Below are 22964 nucleotides of genomic sequence, written 5' to 3'. Positions count from 1 at the left end.
TATTAGTAGTAGGTTGTGTATATAACTCAGTGTCTTATGTATTAGTAGTAGGTTGTGTGTATATAACTCAGTGTCTTATGTATTAGTAGTAGGTTGTGTATATAACTCAGTGTCTTATGTATTAGTAGTAGGTTGTGTATATAACTCAGTGTCTTATGTATTAGTAGTAGGTTGTGTATATAACTCAGTGTCTTATGTATTAGTAGTAGGTTGTGTATATAACTCAGTGTCTTATAGTATTAGTAGTAGGTTGTGTATATAACTCAGTGTCTTATGTATTAGTAGTAGGTTGTGTATATATAACTCAGTGTCTTATGTATTAGTAGTAGGTTGTGTATATAACTCAGTGTCTTATGTATTAGTAGTAGGTTGTGTATATAACTCAGTGTCTTATGTATTAGTAGTAGGTTGTGTGTATATTAACTCAGTGTCTTATGTATTAGTAGTAGGTTGTGTATATAACTCAGTGTCTTATGTATTAGTAGTAGGTTGTGTATATAACTCAGTGTCTTATGTATTAGTAGTAGGTTGTGTATATAACTCAGTGTCTTATGTATTAGTAGTAGGTTGTGTGTATATAACTCAGTGTCTTATGTATTAGTAGTAGTAGGTTGTGTGTATATAACTCAGTGTCTTATGTATTAGTAGTAGGTTGTGTATATAACTCAGTGTCTTATGTATTAGTAGTAGGTTGTGTATATAACTCAGTGTCTTATGTATTAGTAGTAGGTTGTGTGTATATAACTCAGTGTCTTATGTATTAGTAGTAGGTTGTGTATATAACTCAGTGTCTTATGTATTAGTGTAGTAGGTTGTGTATATAACTCAGTGTCTTATGTATTAGTAGTAGGTTGTGTGTATATAACTCAGTGTCTTATGTATTAGTAGTAGGTTGTGTATATAACTCAGTGTCTTATGTATTAGTAGTAGGTTGTGTATATAACTCAGTGTCTTATGTATTAGTAGTAGGTTGTGTGTATATAACTCAGTGTCTTATGTATTAGTAGTAGGTTGTGTGTATATAACTCAGTGTCTTATGTATTAGTAGTAGGTTGTGTATATAACTCAGTGTCTTATGTATTAGTAGTAGGTTGTGTGTATATAACTCAGTGTCTTATGTATTAGTAGTAGGTTGTGTATATAACTCAGTGTCTTATGTATTAGTAGTAGGTTGTGTATATAACTCAGTGTCTTACGTGTATTAGTAGTAGGTTGTTGTGTATATAACTCAGTGTCTTATGTATTAGTAGTAGGTTGTGTATATAACTCAGTGTCTTATGTATTAGTAGTAGGTTGTGTATATAACTCAGTGTCTTATGTATTAGTAGTAGGTTGTGTATATAACTCAGTGTCTTACTATTATAGTATTGTGTATATAACTCAGTGTCTTATGTATTAGTAGTAGGTTGTGTATATAACTCAGTGTCTTATGTATTAGTAGTAATAGGTTGTGTATATAACTCAGTGTCTTACGTATTAGTAGTAGGTTGTGTATATAACTCAGTGTCTTATGTATTAGTAGTAGGTTGTGTATATAACTCAGTGTCTTATGTATTAGTAGTAGGTTGTGTATATAACTCAGTGTCTTACGTATTAGTAGTAGGTTGTGTGTAAAAGTGTCGTACGTATTGGTTTTTAGGGTTTTGTTTCCTGCGGGAAATTTAGAGTAGACTGTGATTTATTTTCCAGACGAAGGCTATGCAGTCTAAAATTTGGAGCAGAGACAGTTAATATTATGAATATTGTTTCAGTGTCCTCGGCTTTGGGTAGAATTCTGGTGGACCATCATACATTGAACCTAACATTACAGAGTTGTCCCATTTTGGAGGTTTCAGTTTATAAGTTCTACTGGATGTTTCTTCGTTTTAAGACTGTGTTTAATAAATACTATCTTATTCAGTCATATTTTTTCGCGGCTTTCTTAAATCCAGTATTGAAATCTTAAGCATTGAGTGCTGGCGCACCTCCTGTTAACCGACTCTGCAGGATTTTTTCAGGTTGGGTGGCTTGCTTGGTTTCACAAAAGGCCTTAGGACTCAAATATGTACATGTGCGATAATGGAATCTCTATAGTTTTGCACGTCCACTGATACAAAGCATGTAGCAATCCAACAGTGGTCAAAAGATTGACAGTCTGGTATTCTTATTTCAAGCTAAAATATTTAGAAATGAAATAATTAATGTACGGATGAGATACGAAGTAGAACAAAATTTTCTTGAGTTTCTTGTGACAAACACGGCTATTGAAGTTACTTTCCGTATCATGAATAAAGTTATAATCGTCCTAAATTACTTTGCATATAAATTATGGTCACTATAGGTACATTTTGTATGTTAAAACGGCAAAATATTTGTTATGAAATAACAAAAATATCTTTCTTGTGGTAGTTTTGGTTCATTGATCAACTCATAGCAGTCATTAAACATGTTGTAGAATTTCATCACTTCTTTATTAGTTTCCATAATTAAGAAAAAACTTTAAAAACATTTCCACATCATACATTTCCAACTTTAGTCATGTGTCATTTGCAGCGTGTAGTAGCCAGGTGACAGAGATTTTGCAGCGGGAACTCCAGTTTCCCTTAATGCCAATATGCATCTTTACTATATGAACAGCACGTAAAGCACGTCCAGATTCGTGTGTACCAGTAATGTAAACAACTGTATACAATATAAGCTGCTACAGGTGTGAATGAAGCATCGCCTACAACCACACGACACCCTGTCTAAATCGATACGATGGACTGTCTAGCTGACATTTGATTTTAAGCACTTGATTGTGTAACCATTTACGGGTACATCAATCCGCACTTTCACCGTGGATCAATATAATCCCTGAGAATGATCACGTTCGCGCCACTGGCAAATTGTTGGAATCGCTTCAAACAGAATTAGCATAATAAATAAACAATACGGATATTTTACATGTAGATGTTTATTTCGATAAAGGGAATACGCATGCAACAACTACGGTAATATACGGATGGCCTCTCCTGGTTTTTCCCCGCTTGATCGGGTTTCTAATGAAACTACATAATGTAAGTCTTATGTCAAGAATAGTCAACCTAAATGTCGATAAATAACATTTTAAACTAATGATAAGTTAAATCTTATGATGTCTTTACAATAAGTTGAGCGCGTAAATTTCATATACAAAACCCAGCTCATGCATAACTGTCCAGTCCATGTTTGTCATTTTGAAGGCAGTGTGATTGGCGAGCAGTTTGCCATATTTCCCATGGGAGGTTGTTTATATACGTTTTATTTTTATACTCCACGGCCTCTGTAGCTCCGTCGCTATCTTTTGGTCCTTAGTGGGAGATTTGGTGTTCTTATAGTCGAGTTTAGTGAAAGCCTGTGACCTTTGATCCGGTTTGGGTGACGGCACGTTCTTCTGGTCCTGTTTATGGAACATTTTGTCGTTCTGTTTGGTCGACTTTGTGTCATTTTTGTTCTCCTTTAGGTCACCTTTCTGTGTGTTCTTTCGTCCTTTCTCTTTCTCGTTCTGCTGCCTTTTGTCATTCTGTTGTCGTTTGTCGTTATATAGTCGTTTGTCGTTATTTTGTCCTTTGTCATTGTAATGGCCTTTGTCGTCCGGTTTTGGGGGCTGTTGTCTTGGCTTGGACACCTCTGGTTTGTTAGCCTTCTCTTTGAGTTGGTACATTTCCTCGCCCATTTTCACGGCCTTCAATTCGCCCTAACTTTCTCCTTCATCAGATTCTATACTGATGTCACCAATACTGCTGTCTGGATCCTCCTCCGACTAGTAATCATCTATGTCTATGTACATGAAGTCCTTGTCTGTCGGCTCGCAGTCTGGATCCTCCTCCGACTAGTAATCATCTATGTCCATGTACATCAAGTCCTTGTCTGTCGGCTCGTAGTCTGGATCCTCCTCCAACAAGTAATCATCTATGTCTATGTACATCAAGTCCTTGTCTGTCGATTCTGATCCATCAGACCTATCGTCATGATTCCTGGTCTTCTCAGATTCGTTACCATCCACCATGTGCACGGGGTCAATGTTTAAACCTCGACGTTTGCTGCATTTGATGAAGTCCCGGATGTCGCTCTGTTTTTAGCCGATGTATCATTCGGACTCCTAACACGACATTTAACCCTTTTCAGGTTCCCAAGGAATGATGACTGGAGAGGGGGATACCTTTCGCCACGATTCAATCTCCATCTTTTTTTTTTCTCTTGCGACATTTCTTTCGGTTTTCCTTTCCGTGCAGATTTCCAACTGGCCCCGACTTTTTTGCTCCAGGTATAGAGAGTCGTGAACTTCCCGAAGGAATTCTACCGTTAATTCCAGTGGGAACAGCAGGACTTCCATAAAATACGTATGAGTTTGGATACTGCATCTTCGTCAGCAATCGCTTCCATTTTCTGTTTGATCATGTCTGCCCCACTCATTTTGAAAAATGGTCACCATAGCCGTCAGCAGTAAGATCCCATTGGGGTTCCGTTCTCAATGTAACAATGTGCATGTATCACAAAGTGCACGATTTTATGTTTAAGCCTCAGTACTTATAAATGCTTACTATGAAATAATGCTGTATGGTAGTCGTATTAGCTTTTTGGAAGCTAATTCTTGTTTCTATTATATATTGAACTCTTTTACATACCACAATTCCCTTTAACACATACAGTACATAATCAAAGATGTAAATACCTATATACAATATAGAAATTGGGCGTTTCAGGATGAGAAACGATTTTAAAAATACGATAATGGGCACTACAGAAACTTTTATAACTGTTAAATGGAATTCAAGACATTATAGCAGCTTCATCTTTTTACATTTCAATACCATTTAAAACACTCACCATAAGTATCAGCCACATTTTAAAGTCATCGGAACGTAAAAGAGTAATAAAACTCAGATGAAAAAATATTGTTATTTAATTTACATTGAACATTTAAAACGTAATAAAGATTTATGTACATAGCACTTTCTGAACTATATTGAATTGAGTGTTACAAATCATGATATTCGGTTCGGCAAATTTCATTAAGCTGAATTTAAATAATTTACCAGTAATGTTAAGTACATTTACATTAACAATACTATTTAGAAAGCATTTAGCGAGCCTGCGCATGATTATATTTTCTCACATGTTATAGAGAGGTCCTGACGCTCATCCAAGAACTCAAACATAACCCCCTCTATTGTAACTGGGAAAGCCCGATACATCGATCAAGGCCATGAAATTCACACTAGTAATTACAAGACCTAATCATATTTCAAGAGTATAAGGCTGTCAAGCACTTATTGGTAACGGTTAATTTAAGGAACAAAAAGAAAAATAGGGCAAAATTAGGGATAACATTTTGAATTTAGAACCACAAATTACATCAGTTTGGAGCATTAAAAAGCATCTGCAATTTCTAGAATTAAAACATGCTGAACCCATGGATCAAATACTTTCACAGTGGTTGTATGATTACAGGACCAGCCAATCAATCAGGATTATAGTAAATTAGTAAATAAGCAAAAGGACCATTATGAAACATGATTAAGTCCATTGGGTGGTCAGCAAGGCCCAAGGACCAATATTTACACCACAGTGGTGTCTTCTTGATAATCAAAATACTGAAAATACTATTTAATGAATATTGTTAGGATATTAAATTTCTGAATATATATAACCCTAAAATACATTAAATCAAACCTGAAACAAAAATTACAAATAACCCTCTAAATAGACCTACGCAACCTGAATTTGATATGTGTTATCAATATTTCAATATAAACTACAACATGTCTTGGATAACTTTGATCTGTCAGACCTAGTAAACCTATTTCATTCTGTAAAAGATATTGTGTAAAATGGCAAGGCTTGCACAGAGATAATATAAGAATGGAATCAAAGAAGAAAATCTCATATATAATGTGTTAAGTTAAATTTTACTTGCCCCCCCCCCTCCCCCTCCTATTCTTTATTGAGTTATTGATATAATTTTATCTCCACTCATCCCCCCTTTACCATAATGGACTGGTCCAGCAGCTTAATCAGAAGAGTTTGAAATGTGTCTTCATGGATAATGAAGTCTGGATGAGAATATCAAAGTCACAGCTAACTGATTATACCCAGAATAAATATTTGTAATACATTGCCAATGACATTTTCCTGAAACATTAATTTCTGAACATAATTACACTTTAGTGTCTCTTTTAAAACAATTTTAGGCACAATGAGCACAAAATGATGACAATTGAGACAAGAAATCATATGTTTGGGTCAGTTGATAAGATACAGTTTTTTGTTGTTTTGCAAATTCAATATCTGCATAATGACATTATTCTAATCTACCAGAGTTACTTCCCTTTGTTTTGCCAGTACTGAAGGAGGAGTGAAACCAAAGGGAGTATCTCCAATTGATCTGAATGCATATTCAAATTTTAGATGTACAACTTTCAAAAAGATTTCTTGACACTAACCACTGGACACACTTGAATTATGGGAGAATTAGTTGATATTTCATTTTAATATTTTGTGTATTTCAATAATGATGGATGAAACTTAGTTTTCAACATTTGACTTGAGTGTCAGATTATCAAGATTATCAAATCTGATCCGGACTCTCCGCCAATATTAGAAGAGGCTGAGAATATCCCTGGATACACCAGTTACATAATTAGATCCTATTGGGATTACTGCTTTAGGATGAAACTAGGATCTCAGTCATTCTACATAGTTTTCAACATTTATTTAATTAATTGCACATTATCTATTGCCTGATTACAGATGTATCTGAGGGAGAGAGAATTCATTGTGTTAAATAATGGTCAAAACAATGGTTGCAAACAAATGAATACCCGGTACATGTACAATGAGAAATCAAATGAAAATTAGGACTGTTTAAAAAACACAGGAATTAATAAATATTAGCACATGTATACCACAGACAGAAAAATGTACATTATGCATGTGGTTTTTTTTAATGATTTACAAAAAAAAAAGGGAATACATACCTCAAATAGACAATGTAGAGTGCTACAGAAAGTGTTTGATAATTGAATAGGAGACCTTAATCGCTCACCTGGATATTACATCCTTTATGGCAACTGAAGAATTAAGAAGATATTGGATTTTATATCCCCTTTTGGACAAGTATGTGCAAGTACAGCATTTACTTCAAAATCAGTTCCTTTCCATGAAAGATGCTGCAATGTAATTGGGTTAAAATCTATTAGATACTTAATGAAAAGTAGCATTTAAATGGGTTTGGTGTTTTCATCACTGCTTGACCTTGACCCTCAAAGCCCAGGGATCAAAGTCTGGCCAAATTTGGTTAAAATCCAATCAGATCTTTATGACAAGTGGTGATTAAAAGTAAATGTAGATGAACGACTGGCAGATGACAGACGCCTACCCATGACATATGCTCATGCTTCACTCTTCTGACCAGATGGATGAAATCTACAGAATAGAGTGAAACCACAGGAATCCAAAAGTTTAAGATTCAATTTTACAATATGTCACATGGGGTAAACAATAGTGAGACTATACCTCAAACTTGATCCAGATTCAACTAAATTTCTACACTACCACATTCAAGTTATAGACAAGAGGCCCATGGGCCTTAACGGTCACCTGAGTTTGAATATATAATGAAACAAATTAAAGAGATGTAAACACTATATACTGGGCCTTGAAGTTGGTCAGTAATGTTATAAATTTGACTTTTCTGTCTATGAAGAGTATCTGCTTCCATCAAACCTGTGAACTTAGAAGAAGGATTTTTTGAAATTTTAGTCATTTTGACCCTGTTTGGTCTCGCCCCTCTGGTCCCTCAGGGGGTCAGCGTGGACCGATATGGATGTATCTCAGGCTAATAATTCAAATCAAGTTTGACTCATTTCCTATGTAAATTGAGCAAAAAATGCTCATAAATGAATTTCCCTATATAAACTATAGTAAACTTGACCCTTTCCCTAGGGGAAAACGTGAGACCCCAGGGTCATATAATACACGATTTTGATTGGCCTTATGCCTTAGAAGGTTTGTACAAAATTTTATTGAAATTGCTTCAGCAGTTTTGGAGAAGAAGTCAAAAATGTAAATTGTTTACGTGCAATGTATGACGGATGATGCATGGCGGAAGACACACGAGGACGGACAAAAGGCAATTAGAATTGGTCACTTGTGACTTCGTCTCAGGTGACCTAAAAATCCTGAAAATATGATAATAATGGTATAAAAATTCTACAAATATAAAGTAGTTAATGAAAAAATAAGTATATATTTGTGATCATTTCTTCACAGTACATAACACATATACATAGTCGTATCTAACATATAGCTGCATGAAACTTAAAGCCATCAACTTAAATGATAATGTGGAATTCTTTCAGCTATATGTAATACAGATATGATGGAAGTGATGTGATTCCCAGTCTGTAGAGAACTGATGTCATTCCCAGTCTGTAGAGAACTGATGTCATTCCCAGTCTGTAGAGAGCTCATCCTGATGTCATTCCCAGTCTGTAGAGAGCTCATCCTGATGTCATTCCCAGTCTGTAGATCTAGAGATCTGATGTTCATTCCCCAGTCTGTAGAGAGAACTTCATGTCATTCCCAGTCTGTAGAGAAACTGATGGTTCATTCCCAGTCTGTAGAGAACTGATGTCATTCCCAGTCTGTAGAGAGTCTTCCCAGAGAACTGATGTCATTCCCAGTCTGTAGAGAACATTCCCTGTCTGGTAGAGAACTGATGATTCCCAGTCTGTAGAGAACTGATGTGATTCCCAGTCTGTAGAGAACTGATGTCATTCCCAGTCTGTAGAGAACTGATGTCATTCCCTGTCTGTAGAGAACTGATGTCATTCCCAGTCTGTAGATCCTAGAGAACTGATGTCATTCCCTGTCTGTAGATCTAGAAACTGATGTCATTCCCTGTCTGTAGATCTAGAGAACTGATGTCATTCCCTGTCTGTAGAGAACTGATGTCATTCCCTGTCTGTAGATCTAGAGAACTGATGTCATTCCCTGTCTGTAGATCTAGAGAACTGATGTCATTCCCTGTCTGTAGAGAACTGATGTCATTCCCTGTCTGTAGAGAACTGATGTCATTCCCTGTCTGTAGAGAACTGATGTCATTCCCTGTCTGTAGAGAACTGATGTCATTCCCTGTCTGTAGAGAACTGATGTCATTCTAGTCTGTAGAGAACTGATGTCATTCCCAGTCTGTAGAGAACTGATGTCATTCCCTGTCTGTAGAGAACTGATGTCATTCCCTGTCTGTAGAGAACTGATGTCATTCCCTGTCTGTAGATCTAGAGAACTGATGTCATTCCCTGTCTGTAGATCTAGAGAACTGATGTCATTCCCAGTCTGTAGAGAACTGATGTCATTCCCGAGTCTGTAGATCCAGAGAACTGATTGTCATTCCAGTTGTAGAGAATGTTGCCATTCCCTGTCTGTAGAGAACTGATGTCATTCCCTGTCTGTAGAAGATCTGATGTCATTCCCTTGTCTGTAGATCTAGAAACTGATGTCATTCCCATCTGTAGAGAAACTGATGTCATTCCCTGTCTGTAGATCATGCTCTTCCCAGAGAACTGATGTCATTCCCAGTCTGTAGAGAACTGATGTCATTCCCTGTCTGTAGATCTAGAGAACTGATGTCATTCCCTGTCTGTATCTAGAACTGATGTCATTCCCTGTCTGTAGATCTAGAGAACTGATGTCATTCCCTGTCTGTAGATCTAGAGAACTGATGTCATTCCCTGTCTGTAGATCTAGAGAACTGATGTCATTCCCTGTCTGTAGATCTAGAGAACTGATGTCATTCCCTGTCTGTAGATCTAGAGAACTGATGTCATTCCCTGTCTGTAGAGAACTGATGTCATTCCCTGTCTGTAGATCTAGAGAACTGATGTCATTCCCAGTCTGTAGAGAGAACTGATGTCATTCCCTGTCTGTAGATCTAGAGAACTGATGTCATTCCCTGTCTGTAGATCTAGAGAACTGATGTCATTCCCTGTCTGTAGATCTAGAGAACTGATGTCATTCCCTGTCTGTAGTAGATCTAGAGAACTGATGTCATTCCCCATGTCTGTCCCATCTGTAGAGAACTGATGTCCCAATCTCCCTGTCTGTTAGATTCTAGAGAACTAATGTCATTCCCAGTCTGTAAGAGAACTCTGATGTCATTCCCTGTCTGTAGAGATAACTGATGTCCATTCCCTGTCTGTAGATCTAGATCTAGATGTTGATTCCCAGTCTGTAGAGAACTGATGTGATTCCCTGTCTGTAGAGAACTGATGTCATTCCCTGTCTGTAGATCTAGAGAACTGATGTCATTCCCTGTCTGTAGATCTAGAGAACTGATGTCATTCCCTGTCTGTAGATCTAGAGAACTGATGTCATTCCCTGTCTGTAGAGAACTGATGTCATTCCCTGTCTGTAGATCTAGAGAACTGATGTCATTCCCTGTCTGTAGATCTAGAGAACTGATGTCATTCCCTGTCTGTAGATCTAGAGAACTGATGTCATTCCCTGTCTGTAGATCTAGAGAACTGATGTCATTCCCTGTCTGTAGATCTAGAGAACTGATGTCATTCCCTGTCTATAGAATCTAGACTGAAATGATGTCATTCCCTGTCTTGTAGATCTGTAGAGAACTGATTGTCATTCCCACAGTCTGTAGATCTGAGAGAACTTGATGTTCATTCCCCTGTCTGATGATCTAGAGAACTGGATGACCATTCCCCTGTCTGTAGAGAACTGATGTCATTCCCAGTGCTGTAGAGGAGAACATCTGATGTCATTCCCACAGTCTGTAGAGAACTGATGTCATTCCCTGTCTGTAGATCTAGAGAAACTGATGTCATTCCCTGTCTGTAGATCTAGAGAACTGATGTCATTCCCTGTCTGTAGAGAACTGATGTCATTCCCTGTCTGTAGATCTAGAGAACTGATGTCATTCCCAGTCTGTAGAGAAACACTTGTTCATTCCCATCTCGTAGAGAACTGATGTCATTCCCTGTCTGTAGATCTAGAGAACTGATGTCATTCCCAGTCTGAAGAGAACACTGTTCATTCCCACTCTGTAGAGAACTGATGCCATTCCCAGCCTGTAGAGAACTCATGTGATTCCAAGTCTGAAGAGAACTCTGTTCATTCCCAGTCTATAGAGAACTGACGTCGTTCCCAGACATCAGAAAAAGCAATTTGAATAGCCCACCATGGGATGATGTCGGGCTAAAAATGTGGAAATATGCAGGGAGGGAGTTTCCACTTTATATTAATTTTGAAAATTCAGCCTGCACTTAAATTTGTGTGAATGTATGAACAGCGTATAAAAGTCTGAAGGTATACAAACACCACTACAAAAGGTTTACGCTTGCAAATCGTTAAGTACTCACATGTAGAGGTAAATTGAATGTGTTCAACCTTACATAGAGAATTTTGCTCAATTCATTTGAAGATTAATAAGTATCTTTACTAGTACTTTTATTACATATATAGTGTCGAGCTACTTCGATGTAAACATTAACTATTAATGCGTACTCACGATAATATCCACTAAGAATGAAGCATATGAAATCAAAGTGAACAAGGTTATAACTGTATAAACATCAACACACCAGGTGACAATACCAAATATTGGTATTCAAATAATAATGATAAATAGTTGTCATCACAGTTGACTAAATTCATTGTTGTCTGAATGATAAATAGTTGTCATCACAGTTGACTAAATTCATTGTTGTCTGAATGATTTGCCTTTGAATGAGGTTTAGGATGTAGAAGCGTCTTATTGAGTTCCTCGAAGCTTTGTTTGATGGAGTCTTTATCATGAATACTGCATCCAAATATATTCCAGCGCCTGTGTCCGTCCTCTAGGCTCACTTCAAGAATTTCTTTTAGCTGAGGAAACACAGAGAAAACTCATAATGAAAAATTCATCAATAAACATTGACTTCATAATAATACTACACATGGTTAAAAGCTTATTTAGAACTTACACAAAAATCATCATGTAATAGCAAAAATAATCCTAATCATAGACAATTTAATAAAATTTAAATTAAGTTACTAATAAGAGATGAAATATAAATATTGGGCCCCGCCCCTCCTGCCCCGGGGGGGTCAGAGCCAAAATTTATGCAAACTATGTTCCCCTTCTCTCCAGGATATTTCTGGCCAAATTTGGTTGCAAACATGCAGAAATCTATAACAAGCAGCAATTTAAAGGAAATGTTGAAAGACGGACGATGGACAGACCAGGTGAGCAAAGAACAAACATGGATATTGAACTTATCACGATCATCAGTGTTTTTGGATTGATACTGATGCTACAAGATAAAGGGAAGTAATCTCATAGAGTGCATAATGCAATGGTACAGTATATTGCAATTGTAGTCTGTCACCATACACTGAAGTTGCATAATTATTATAAAATAAATATTTTTTTACCAGACAGCACAGAGACTACATAGTGACTTCTCACCCCTAATATATAATTACATTGTATACGGTAGTTATCTCTCACCCTAATATATAATTACATCGTATAGTTATCTCTCACCCCTAATATATAATTACATTGTATATTTACCTCTCATCCCTAATATATAATTACATTGTATAGTTATCTCTCACCCCTAATATATAATTACATTGTATAGTTACCTCTCACCCCTAATATATAATTACATTGTATAGTTATCTCTCACCCCTAATATATAATTACATTGTATAGTTATCTCTCACCCCTAATATATAATTACATTGTATAGTTATCTCTCACCCCTAATATATATTTACATTGTATTGTTATCTCTCACCCCTAATATATAAATTACATTGTATAATTATTATCTCTTACTCCTAATATATAATTACGTTGTATAGTTTCATCTCACCCCTAATATATAACAAGGACATAGTCATTCAGATTCCCCGCCAAAGCTGAAGTGAAGTTTGATTGTGGAGACTTATGTGTATAAAAAAACAGGAAAAAGGAAGTTGAGCTAAAGAAAGATGGAGTATAATTCAAGTAGAGCGGGGCTGCAATTGTTGAATCAGGTATACAGCCTTGACATTTGTTGGCGATAATTTTCCCGTTTTTTTTTTTTTTAATATAAAAAAAATTTTACTCCTCGCAGTATTAAATTCAAGGTCTGTGTTGCCTAATGTCTTAAGATACATATATCATTCAAATTTGACCGCAGTTTTGAAATTCGTATTTTTTTTTCATCCACCAATTAACACTGCCACGAATATAATCCAAATGTTTTTCTTTCTTTTCTGGTAAGGGCAGATACAGCAAGGTGAATAGTTTTCATGAATGTGAAGCATACAGGTGAAAAACTATTAACCTGTTTATAACTAGTACAATGACAGTGTCATAAAGGGCCTAAAAAGAATGTGTCTATGAAGTTTCGTGGAAATATCTCTGCTGGTTTTAGAGTTATGCTCCGGAAATGAACCTGCTACAAAAATATGATATTTTCAGCAATGTTTCTATGGTTACAGAAAAAAAAGCACAAAAAGTGAAAACCTAAAAATAGCAAAAGGCACTACTAGACCATAAGAACAATGTGTCTATGAAGTTTCATGGAAATATCTCTGCTGGTTTTAGAGTTGTGCTCCGGAAACGATTCTTACACAAAAATCTGCCATTTTCAGCAATGTTTCCATGGTTACAGAAAAAAGTACAAAAAGTGAAAACCTTAAAATAGCAAAAGGCACTACTAGACCATAAGACTAATGTGCCTATGGAGTTCCGTGCATATATCTCAACCGGTTTTCCAGTTATGCTGCGGAAACGAACCTGGTACAAAAATATATTTTCAGCAATGTTTCCATGGTTACGGAAAAAGTGCAAAAAATGAAAACCTAAAAATAGCAAAAGGCACTACTAGACCATAAGAACAATGTGTCTATGAAGTTTCGTGGAAATATCTCTTCTGGTTTTAGAGTTATGCTCCGGAAACGAACCTGGTACAAAAATATGATATTTTCAGCAATGTTTCCATGGTTACGGAATAAATGCAAAAAATGAAAACCTAAAAATAGCAAAAGGCACTACTAGACCATAAGACCAATGTGTTACGTGGAAATATCTCTATTGGTTTAGAGTAATGTTCCGGAAACCATTCATACGGATGGACAGACGGAGACGGACAGACGGACGGACAGAACCCATTTGTATATCCCCCGCCAACTTCGTTGGGCGGGGGATAAATTACATTCTATAGTTTCATCTCACCCCTAATATATAATTACATTGTATAGTTATCTCTTTCACCCCTAATATAAAATTACATTGTATAGTTATCTTTCAACCCTAATATATAATTACATTGTATAGTTATCTTTCACACCCTAATATATAAATTACATTGTATAGTTATCTTTCACCCCTAATATATAATTTACATTGTATAGTTATCTTTCACCCCTAATATATAATTACATTGTATAGATATCTCTCACTCCCTAATATATAAATTACATTGTATAGTTATCTTTCACCCCTAATATATAATTACATTGTATAGATATCTTTCACACCCTAATATATAATTACGTTGTATAGTTATCTCTCACCCCTTATATATAATTACATTGTATAGTTTATCTCTCACCTCTAATATATAATTACATTGTATAGTTATCTCTCACTCCTAATATATTATATTTAAGGATTAAAGTTTCTTTCTGGTGGTTCTATCGAAAGGATAAAGTTGAGTAGGTATCGATATTTGGAATGGACCGCGGAGCGGTCCATGAAACAAATATTGATACCTACTACTCAACTTTATCCTTCGATAGAACCACCAGAAAGAAACTTTAATCCTTATATTTACAGTCTTAACTATTATTTTCATAGCTCAAAATTTATCCTTAATAGTGTTTATGGCATTTATAAGACTAACATTGGATTATATCGTTTGGTTCCGACAGGCATTTGGAACAGCCACTCGAATGTGCGGAAATTCCCGCCAATTTATCAATGAACATACAAATAAAATGATTCCGTCTGATGAAGCATGTATCTGAGGTTTTCCCGGTATGGAACTTTAAATAGTTTTTATTTATCTGCTGTTAAAAACACCATGGTGCAAAGCAGTTTGGTTTTATTCTTTTGCTTCCTATGATTACACACGCTTACACAATTCATAACGTGGCAGGATATTTAACGTAGTTGTGACGCGGCGTCCGATTCAAACCGCCTGTGTCAAGGAGGTGTGACAAACAGAGAGTTTCTTTAATTTTGTGATCACTTGAGTTCTACTTAATCAGTTCGCGTTTGAAATTACTTGAATACACGGATGTTTTACATAGTTCCATGTCATTATTTCCGGATTTTGGAGATTTTCAAATTATCGGACGTCGTTTCGAGGAACATGTACAAACACAGGTAGGCCCACTACTGTAAACGTTTACTGTACCGCTCTCAAAATGTTAGCTATTTTTATATTGTTGTTTCAAAAACTTCAATAAATATTAGAGATATCTATTACAAGTATTGTAAAGCTACAATTGTAGGATTCCGTTTCATTGATATTTCGAAACACCCAAAACATACATTGTTTATGTAAGGCCTACTCTCGCCGATTCACAGTAGATAATAACGTACAGGACTTGTCTGTCCCCCGAGGTGAACAAAAATGCATTGTCGTGCTAGGTCGTTTTGGTTAAACTTATCCAACTCAAAGACTATGTTGTCCTGACATATCTTATCCATTTGCGTACAACCAAAGATGTTAAAAATACAAATAGGATGTAGACCTACATGTTGTAGCGAACAACACAGACTCACTGACACAAAACATGTAAACATTGCGACGTCATCGGAATGTGCAAAACTGTACATTGTACAACATTGTTTATTTATCATAACGCACGGAAGCATTGCTCAAAGAGGTACGGTAGTAACATAAACAATGTAACTTTTCTACATTTGTATTTACACACGTACATGTATATGTGTTCAAACCTATTTTGATACATGTACATGTTCATCGAACGTACGTTCAGTTACTGAAAACACCAAAAGTTACATCATAAATTCATCCGCGCGGCTCCAAATTGCGCGTGACATACTCAATCTATCGAGAAATAAAGTTGAGTAGTTTGTTGAAATCAACTGGGTTTATACTATCAATTCATCCCTAATATATAATTACATTGTAGTTATCTCTCACCCCTTATATATAATAACATTGTATAGTTACCTCTCACCCCTAATATATAATTACGTTGTATAGTTATCTCTCACCCCTAATATATAATTACATTGTATAGTTACATTTCATCCCTAATATATAATTACATTGTATAGTTACCTCTCACCCCTAATATATAATTACATTGTAGTTATCTCTCACCCCTAATATATATTACATTGTATAGTTACATTTCATCCCTAATATATAATTACATTGTATAGTTACATTTCATCCCTAATATATAATTACATTGTATAGTTACCTCTCATCCTTAATATATAATTACATTGTATAGTTATCTCTCACTCCTAATATATAATTACATTGTATAGTTATCTCTCACTCCTAATATATAATTACATTGTTGTATAGTTATCTCTCACTCCTAATATATAATTACATTGTATATTTACCTCTCATCCCTAATATATAATTACATTGTATAGTTATCTCTCACCCCTAATATATAATTACATTGCATAGTTATCTCTCACCCCTAATATATAATTACATTGTATAGTTATCTCTCACCCCTAATATATAATTACATTGTATAGTTATTCTCTCACCCCTAATATATAATTACATTGCATAGTTATCTCTCACCCCTAATATATAATTACATTGTATAGTTATCTCTCACCCCTAATATATAATTACATTGTATATTTACCTCTCATCCCTAATATATAATTACATTGTATAGTTACCTCTCATCCCTAATATATAATTACGTTGTATAGTTATCTCTCACCCCCAATATATAATTACATTTTATACTTTCATTTCACCCCTAATATATAATTACGTTGTATAGTTATCTCTCACCCCTTATATATAATTACATTGTATAGTTATCTCTCACCTCTAATATATAATTACATTGTATAGTTATCTCTCACTCCTAATATATTATTATATTGTATAGTTACATTTCACCCCTAATATATAATTACATTGTACAGTTACCACTCACCCCTTATATATAATTACATTGTATAGTTACCTCTCACCCCTAATATATAATTACATTGTATAAAGTTATAGAATACCTAAAACATAATTACATTGTATAAAGGTACCTCTCACCCCTAATATATAATTACATTGTATAAAGTTATAGAATACCTAAAACATAATTACATTGTATAAAGGTATAGAGTACAAACCTGGGAGACAGTTTTTGCATTTGGTTTATCCTGATAATTACACAACACTAATAAAGGGAGATCATCCAACACTGGGTCACCGAGAGCTTTGTGTAGTTCATTACTGGCTAGCTTTAGGCGCTCGTCAGACGAAGAGCTATCAACTACAAATATAATTCCTTGGGCTCCAGCGTAGTATCGGTCCCAGTATGGACGAATCGATTCACCACCTTAAAGCAGAGAAACAGATATTGGTGATCACATTATATTGAAATTGAATGCTATGTACTAACATTATATAGATATTGAATGTTATGTTCTAATGTTATATAGATATTGAATGTTATATTCTAATGTTATATAAATATTGAATGTTATATTCTAATGTCATATAGATATTGAATGTTATGTTCTAATGTTATATAGATATTGAATGTTATGTACTAACATTATGTAGATATTGAATGTTATGTACTAACATTATATAGATATTGAATGTTATGTACTAACATTATGTAGATATTGAATGTTCTGTAGTTTTGTATACTGACCTCCTAGTTCTTTGACATCAACAATACAGTCGTCAAACAAAAGAGCTTTGATGCTGAACCCTGTAAACCAATCAAATTCTTTACCACCGTGACAAACAAAATCTATCATTCATAAATATATACATGAATTATAAGGTAAATCATGCATCTTTTCCTGCCTTATAAAACTTTGAAATATAGATCTGTGATTTTTTTTTTACGTAGTAATGAAAATATATATATGTTTGTGCAGACAAAAATCATGTAAATAATTCTTAATGAAAACAAAAGACTGCTAGTGAAGTATTAATGTGATGTTTTTAAGTAGTCCAGAAAACCATTTCCAAATTATCATGAAACCTTCTAAAGAGCGACGTACACTATATTCGTAATATTGAAAGTTTGATCATCAAAAACTGGCAATATCATTGAATTCTCCAAACTCAAATACATTTTCCATAACAATGCTTGGCAACTATATAAAATACATTTTCCATACCAATGGTTGGTGGTATTTCATCACACTTTTCCCCACTAAGCACTGCTAACAAGGAACTCTTTCCAGACTTTTCCAGACCAATACACAGCACTGTGAAGTTGGGCTTGGCAGGAGGCGGTCCAAATCCACACAGTCTCCGAAAAAACTGTAATAAATGCATAAAATGTACAAATCCTCAGTCTGCAAAAAAAATGTAATCAATTCATACAATGTACATATACAAATTCAGTCTCTTGAAAAACTGTAAGCAATTCATACAATGTACAAATATAAATCTACAGTCTCTGGAAAAACTGTAATAAATGCATGCATTGTACAGATATAAATCTACACAGTCTCTGGAAAAACTGTAATAAATTCATACAATGTACAGATATAAATCTACAGTCTCTGGAAAAACTGTAATAAATGCATACAATGTACAGATATAAATCTACAGTCTCTGGAAAAACTAATAAATTCATACAATGTACAGATATAAATCTACAGTCTCTGGAAAAACTGTAATCAATTCATACAATGTACAGATATAAATCTACATAGTCTCTGGAAAAACTGTAATCAATTCATACAATGTACAAATATAAATCCACACAGTCTCTGGAAAAACTGTAATAAATGCATACAATGTACAAATATAAATCCACACAGTCTCTGAAAAACTGTAATAAATGCATACAATGTACAAATATAAATCCACACAGTCTCTGAAAAACTGTAATAAATGCATACAATGTACAAATATAAATCTACACAGTCTCTGGAAAAACTGTAATCAATTCATACAATGTACAAATCCTCAGTCTGCAAAAAACTGTAATCAATTCATACAATGTACATATACAAATTCAGTCTCCTGAAAAACTGTAAGCAATTCATACAATGTACAAATATAAATCTACAGTCTCTGGAAAAACTGTAATAAATGCATACAATGTACAGATATAAATCTACAGTCTCTGGAAAAACTGTAATAAATGTATACAATGTACAGATATAAATCTACAGTCTCTGGAAAAACTGTAATCAATTCATACAATGCATTGTACAGATATAAATCTACAGTCTCTGGAAAAACTGTAATAAATGTATACAATGTACAGATATAAATCTACAGTCTCTGGAAAAACTGTAATTAATTCATACAATGTACAAATATAAATCTACAGTCTCTGGAAAAACTGTAATAAATTAATGCATACAATGTACAAATATAAATCCACACAGTCTCTGGAAAACTGTAATAAATGCATACAATGTACAGATATAAATCTACAGTCTCTGGAAAAACTGTAATAAATTCATACAATGTACAGATATAAATCTACACAGTCTCTGGAAAAACTGTAATAAATTCATACAATGTACAGATATAAATCTACACAGTCTCTGGAAAAACTGTAATAAATTCATACAATGTACAGATATAAATCTACACAGTCTCTGGAAAAACTGTAATAAATGCATACAATGTACAGATATAAATCTACAGTCTCTGGAAAAACTGTAATCAATTCATACAATGTACAGATATAAATCTACAGTCTCTGGAAAAACTGTAATCAATGCATGCAATGTACAGATATAAATCTACAGTCTCCGGAAAAACTGTAATAAATTCATACAATGTACAAATATAAATCTACAGTCTCTGGAAAAACTGTATTCACTTTGATAAAGTCTAGCAGCAAGACATATCAATATTGCCACTATTAGCCCAGCTCAGGTTAAACTGACTCAAAAATGGATGTGCTATAAAAACAAATCAATCAGATGATACAGTGAATATGAGAGACTCCTGTGTTGTCAAGCACACGGCACCGTCAGTCGAGATACAAGGAAGCTTGGTGCCAACGATCTTCTTCTATTTACATGACGCCGTCAAAATATGACGATTATGTCACGGTGATCTGTAGGGGTGCAAGGGTGTGAAGGGATTAAATAATTTGTGATTTTTTTTTATTTTTTTTTTTTTTTAGTATACAAGTATAGATAAAAGGTGTGTGCAGAACTAATGTGTGAGGGCTTCAAGGGCTACGTTGGAAATATGTGCCTTGAAGTCCTCGAGTGTAGCGCATTGTACTGCTGCTACAGGGAGGAGATTCCATTGTGTTATCGTTTGTGGGAAAAATGAATATTTGTATGTGTCCTTTGTAGCAGAGATTTGTCTGAAGGAGTGTGGATTGGAGTGTCTGGTTCTGTGGTCTACTGGTAGGAATATGGTCTGGTATTCGACAGCAACTATATTGTGTATCATTTTGTAGAAAAGTATTAATCTTGTGTGTAGCCGTCGTGTCTGTAATGTTGGCCAGTTGAGTTGATGTATCATGTTTGTAACCGAACTGGTGTCGTGATATTTGTTGTGAATATATCTTGCTGCTTGACGGAACATATCTTGCTGATGACGGCACATATTCCCGCACATTTTTTATACACGGCATGTTTTCCAAGTATTTCGCCTTCGAGAGATTCAAGTTGAATATTTCTTTCTGATCTGTATATGACGACTATTATTATACACATGTATTTCTAAACACAAAACATCCATTAAAAATAGTTTTGAAGAAAAGCATAAAAATCAATGATCGAAATTCAAGTTTAAACAGTTTTAATCTCGTTCTGAGGTTATAATCCTAACTATATTCACTTTTTTTACACGTAGCTGCGCTCTTTTGTGGCTTTGCCTTAAATTCATATTACATCTGATTAGGAGGGCGATTGAGCCGATATATTCCGTATCTGTTTCTGCATGCACTATTCTTTTATGTATTGCATAGCGTGCTAAATGTTGTCATCTTTGAATTCTGAACAAAATTCTCACCGTGTAAATAGCCATCCTGAACACAGCACATGCTAACAGTAGATTGTCACACATCTTCTCAGATCACACCCTGTTGGTAGGTTCTTGTTTACGAATGGCGGGAAATGACGTCAGCATGGATTCGGCGAGACTAATTTCACTTCCGCCGTCTCGAACCGATTACGACCGTATCAATATTACAAAAGTTCAGATATCGCTGATAATAAAGATATGAAAACAATTTTTCAGGAAAAAAAAAGAAAAATTAATTTCACGTTTTTCATGTCCACGAACCCTTGAATTAAATAAATTACCATGCAGGCTTCATATCAGTATTGGCTATGATAATCAAAGTACTGAAGGTACTTTAAGGTGGAGACTTCAAAACACATTTTAGGTAAAATTAAACGCCGTAGACGTGCGTAGGTATGGCAAAATTAAAAATTAAGTGGAACAAAAATGTTTGATACGAAGAAGTTTTAGACGAAACTGGAAATACAATGTAGAATAAATTGATACCCTGGTTCATATGTATTCTAACTATAGGCCTACTTAATTGAAACTCTCAATGCTCCACCAACTAAGAATGGTATATTAGACTTGTAATTCTGCTCCACAACGTATACGTATACGATACTCTACGTTACGCTCCAATACAAGCCTGTATTGGAGCGTAACGTTAACGTAGAACATCGTAGTGGAGCGGAATTACAAGTCTAATTTTAATTAGATTGACGAATGGTATTTGTTCTTTATAAAAAATGGCAGCAGACAAATTAGTATTTTTTTTTCAGTTACAAAAGTTACTTAATTTACACCATTACCACAATTAAAAAGGTTGAGGTTATTATTTTACTTTGTAATTCAAAATACAATATAATAATACAATAGTTTTTCTTTATGTAAAGTCACATATTTCTTACAAATAACAATAGCACTTGTGAGCTATTATCGCGACAAACAAAAGTATATATGTATTGTTAACAACACAAAGATTATATTAAAATGTGGAAAATCAAAAGATGTAGGTTTGTATACATAGTTTGATAAAGAGACAAGACCTAGAGACTTAGCAATATACAATAGTCGTGTAATCTAGTTTGATAAAGAGACAAGACCTAGCGATATACATATAGTCGTGTAATCTAGTTTGATAAAGAGACACGACCTATAGCGATATACACAGTCTTGTAATCTAGTTTGAAAAAGAGACAAGATCTAGCAATATACATAGTCGTGTAATCTAGTTTGATAAAGAGACAAGACCTAGCGATATACATATAGTCGTGTAATCTAGTTTGATAAAGAGACATGACCTAGCGATATACATAGGCGTGTAATCTTGTTTGATAAAGAGACAAGAACTAGCGATATACACAGTCTTGTAATCTAGTTTGATAAAGAGACAAGACCTAGCGATATACATAGGCGTGTAATCTTGTTTGATAAAGAGACAGACCTAGTGATATACATAGTCGTGTAATCTAGTTTGATAAAGAGACAAGACCTAGCGATATACATAGTCGTGTAATCTAGTTTGATAAAGAGACAAGAACTAGCGATATACACAGTATCAGTTGTAATCTAGTTTGATAAAGAGACAAGACCTAGCGATATACATAGTCGTGTAATCTAGTTTGATAAAGAGACAAGACCTAGCGATATACATAGTCGTGTAATCTAGTTTGATAAAGAGACAAGACCTAGCGATATACATAGTCGTGTAATCTAGTTTGATAAAGAGACAAGACCTAGCGATATACATAGTCGTGTAATCTAGTTTGATAAAGA

At 34.6% G+C, this 22964-nt stretch overlaps 2 protein-coding genes and 1 pseudogene across 2 annotated transcripts; all 3 read right to left on the bottom strand.

Moving 5' to 3' along the window:
• Positions 1-2919: 2919 nt before the first annotated feature.
• LOC138333697 (uncharacterized) lies at positions 2920-3816 on the bottom strand. Its single transcript, XM_069282244.1, has one exon. The coding sequence runs from the start codon at positions 3674-3676 to the stop codon at positions 3251-3253; it is 426 nt and encodes a 141-aa protein (XP_069138345.1). The 5' UTR covers positions 3677-3816; the 3' UTR covers positions 2920-3250.
• LOC138333696 (uncharacterized) lies at positions 2920-8527 on the bottom strand (annotated as a pseudogene).
• A 2438-nt stretch (positions 8528-10965) lies between these two features.
• LOC138333695 (ADP-ribosylation factor-like protein 15) lies at positions 10966-21810 on the bottom strand. Its single transcript, XM_069282243.1, has 5 exons — positions 21195-21810; positions 18374-18518; positions 17896-17955; positions 17366-17574; positions 10966-11883 (listed from the first exon to the last, which is right to left on the bottom strand). Exons 1-5 carry the CDS (start codon positions 21246-21248, stop codon positions 11701-11703), a joined length of 651 nt encoding a protein of 216 aa, XP_069138344.1. The 5' UTR covers positions 21249-21810; the 3' UTR covers positions 10966-11700.
• Positions 21811-22964: the final 1154 nt, after the last annotated feature.

Source organism: Argopecten irradians, chromosome 10 (genome assembly GCF_041381155.1).
Source record: "Argopecten irradians isolate NY chromosome 10, Ai_NY, whole genome shotgun sequence".
Lineage (NCBI taxonomy): Eukaryota > Metazoa > Mollusca > Bivalvia > Pectinida > Pectinidae > Argopecten > Argopecten irradians.
Note: the sequence above shows the minus strand (reverse complement) of the source record. Positions and strands in the feature narration are given on the sequence as shown.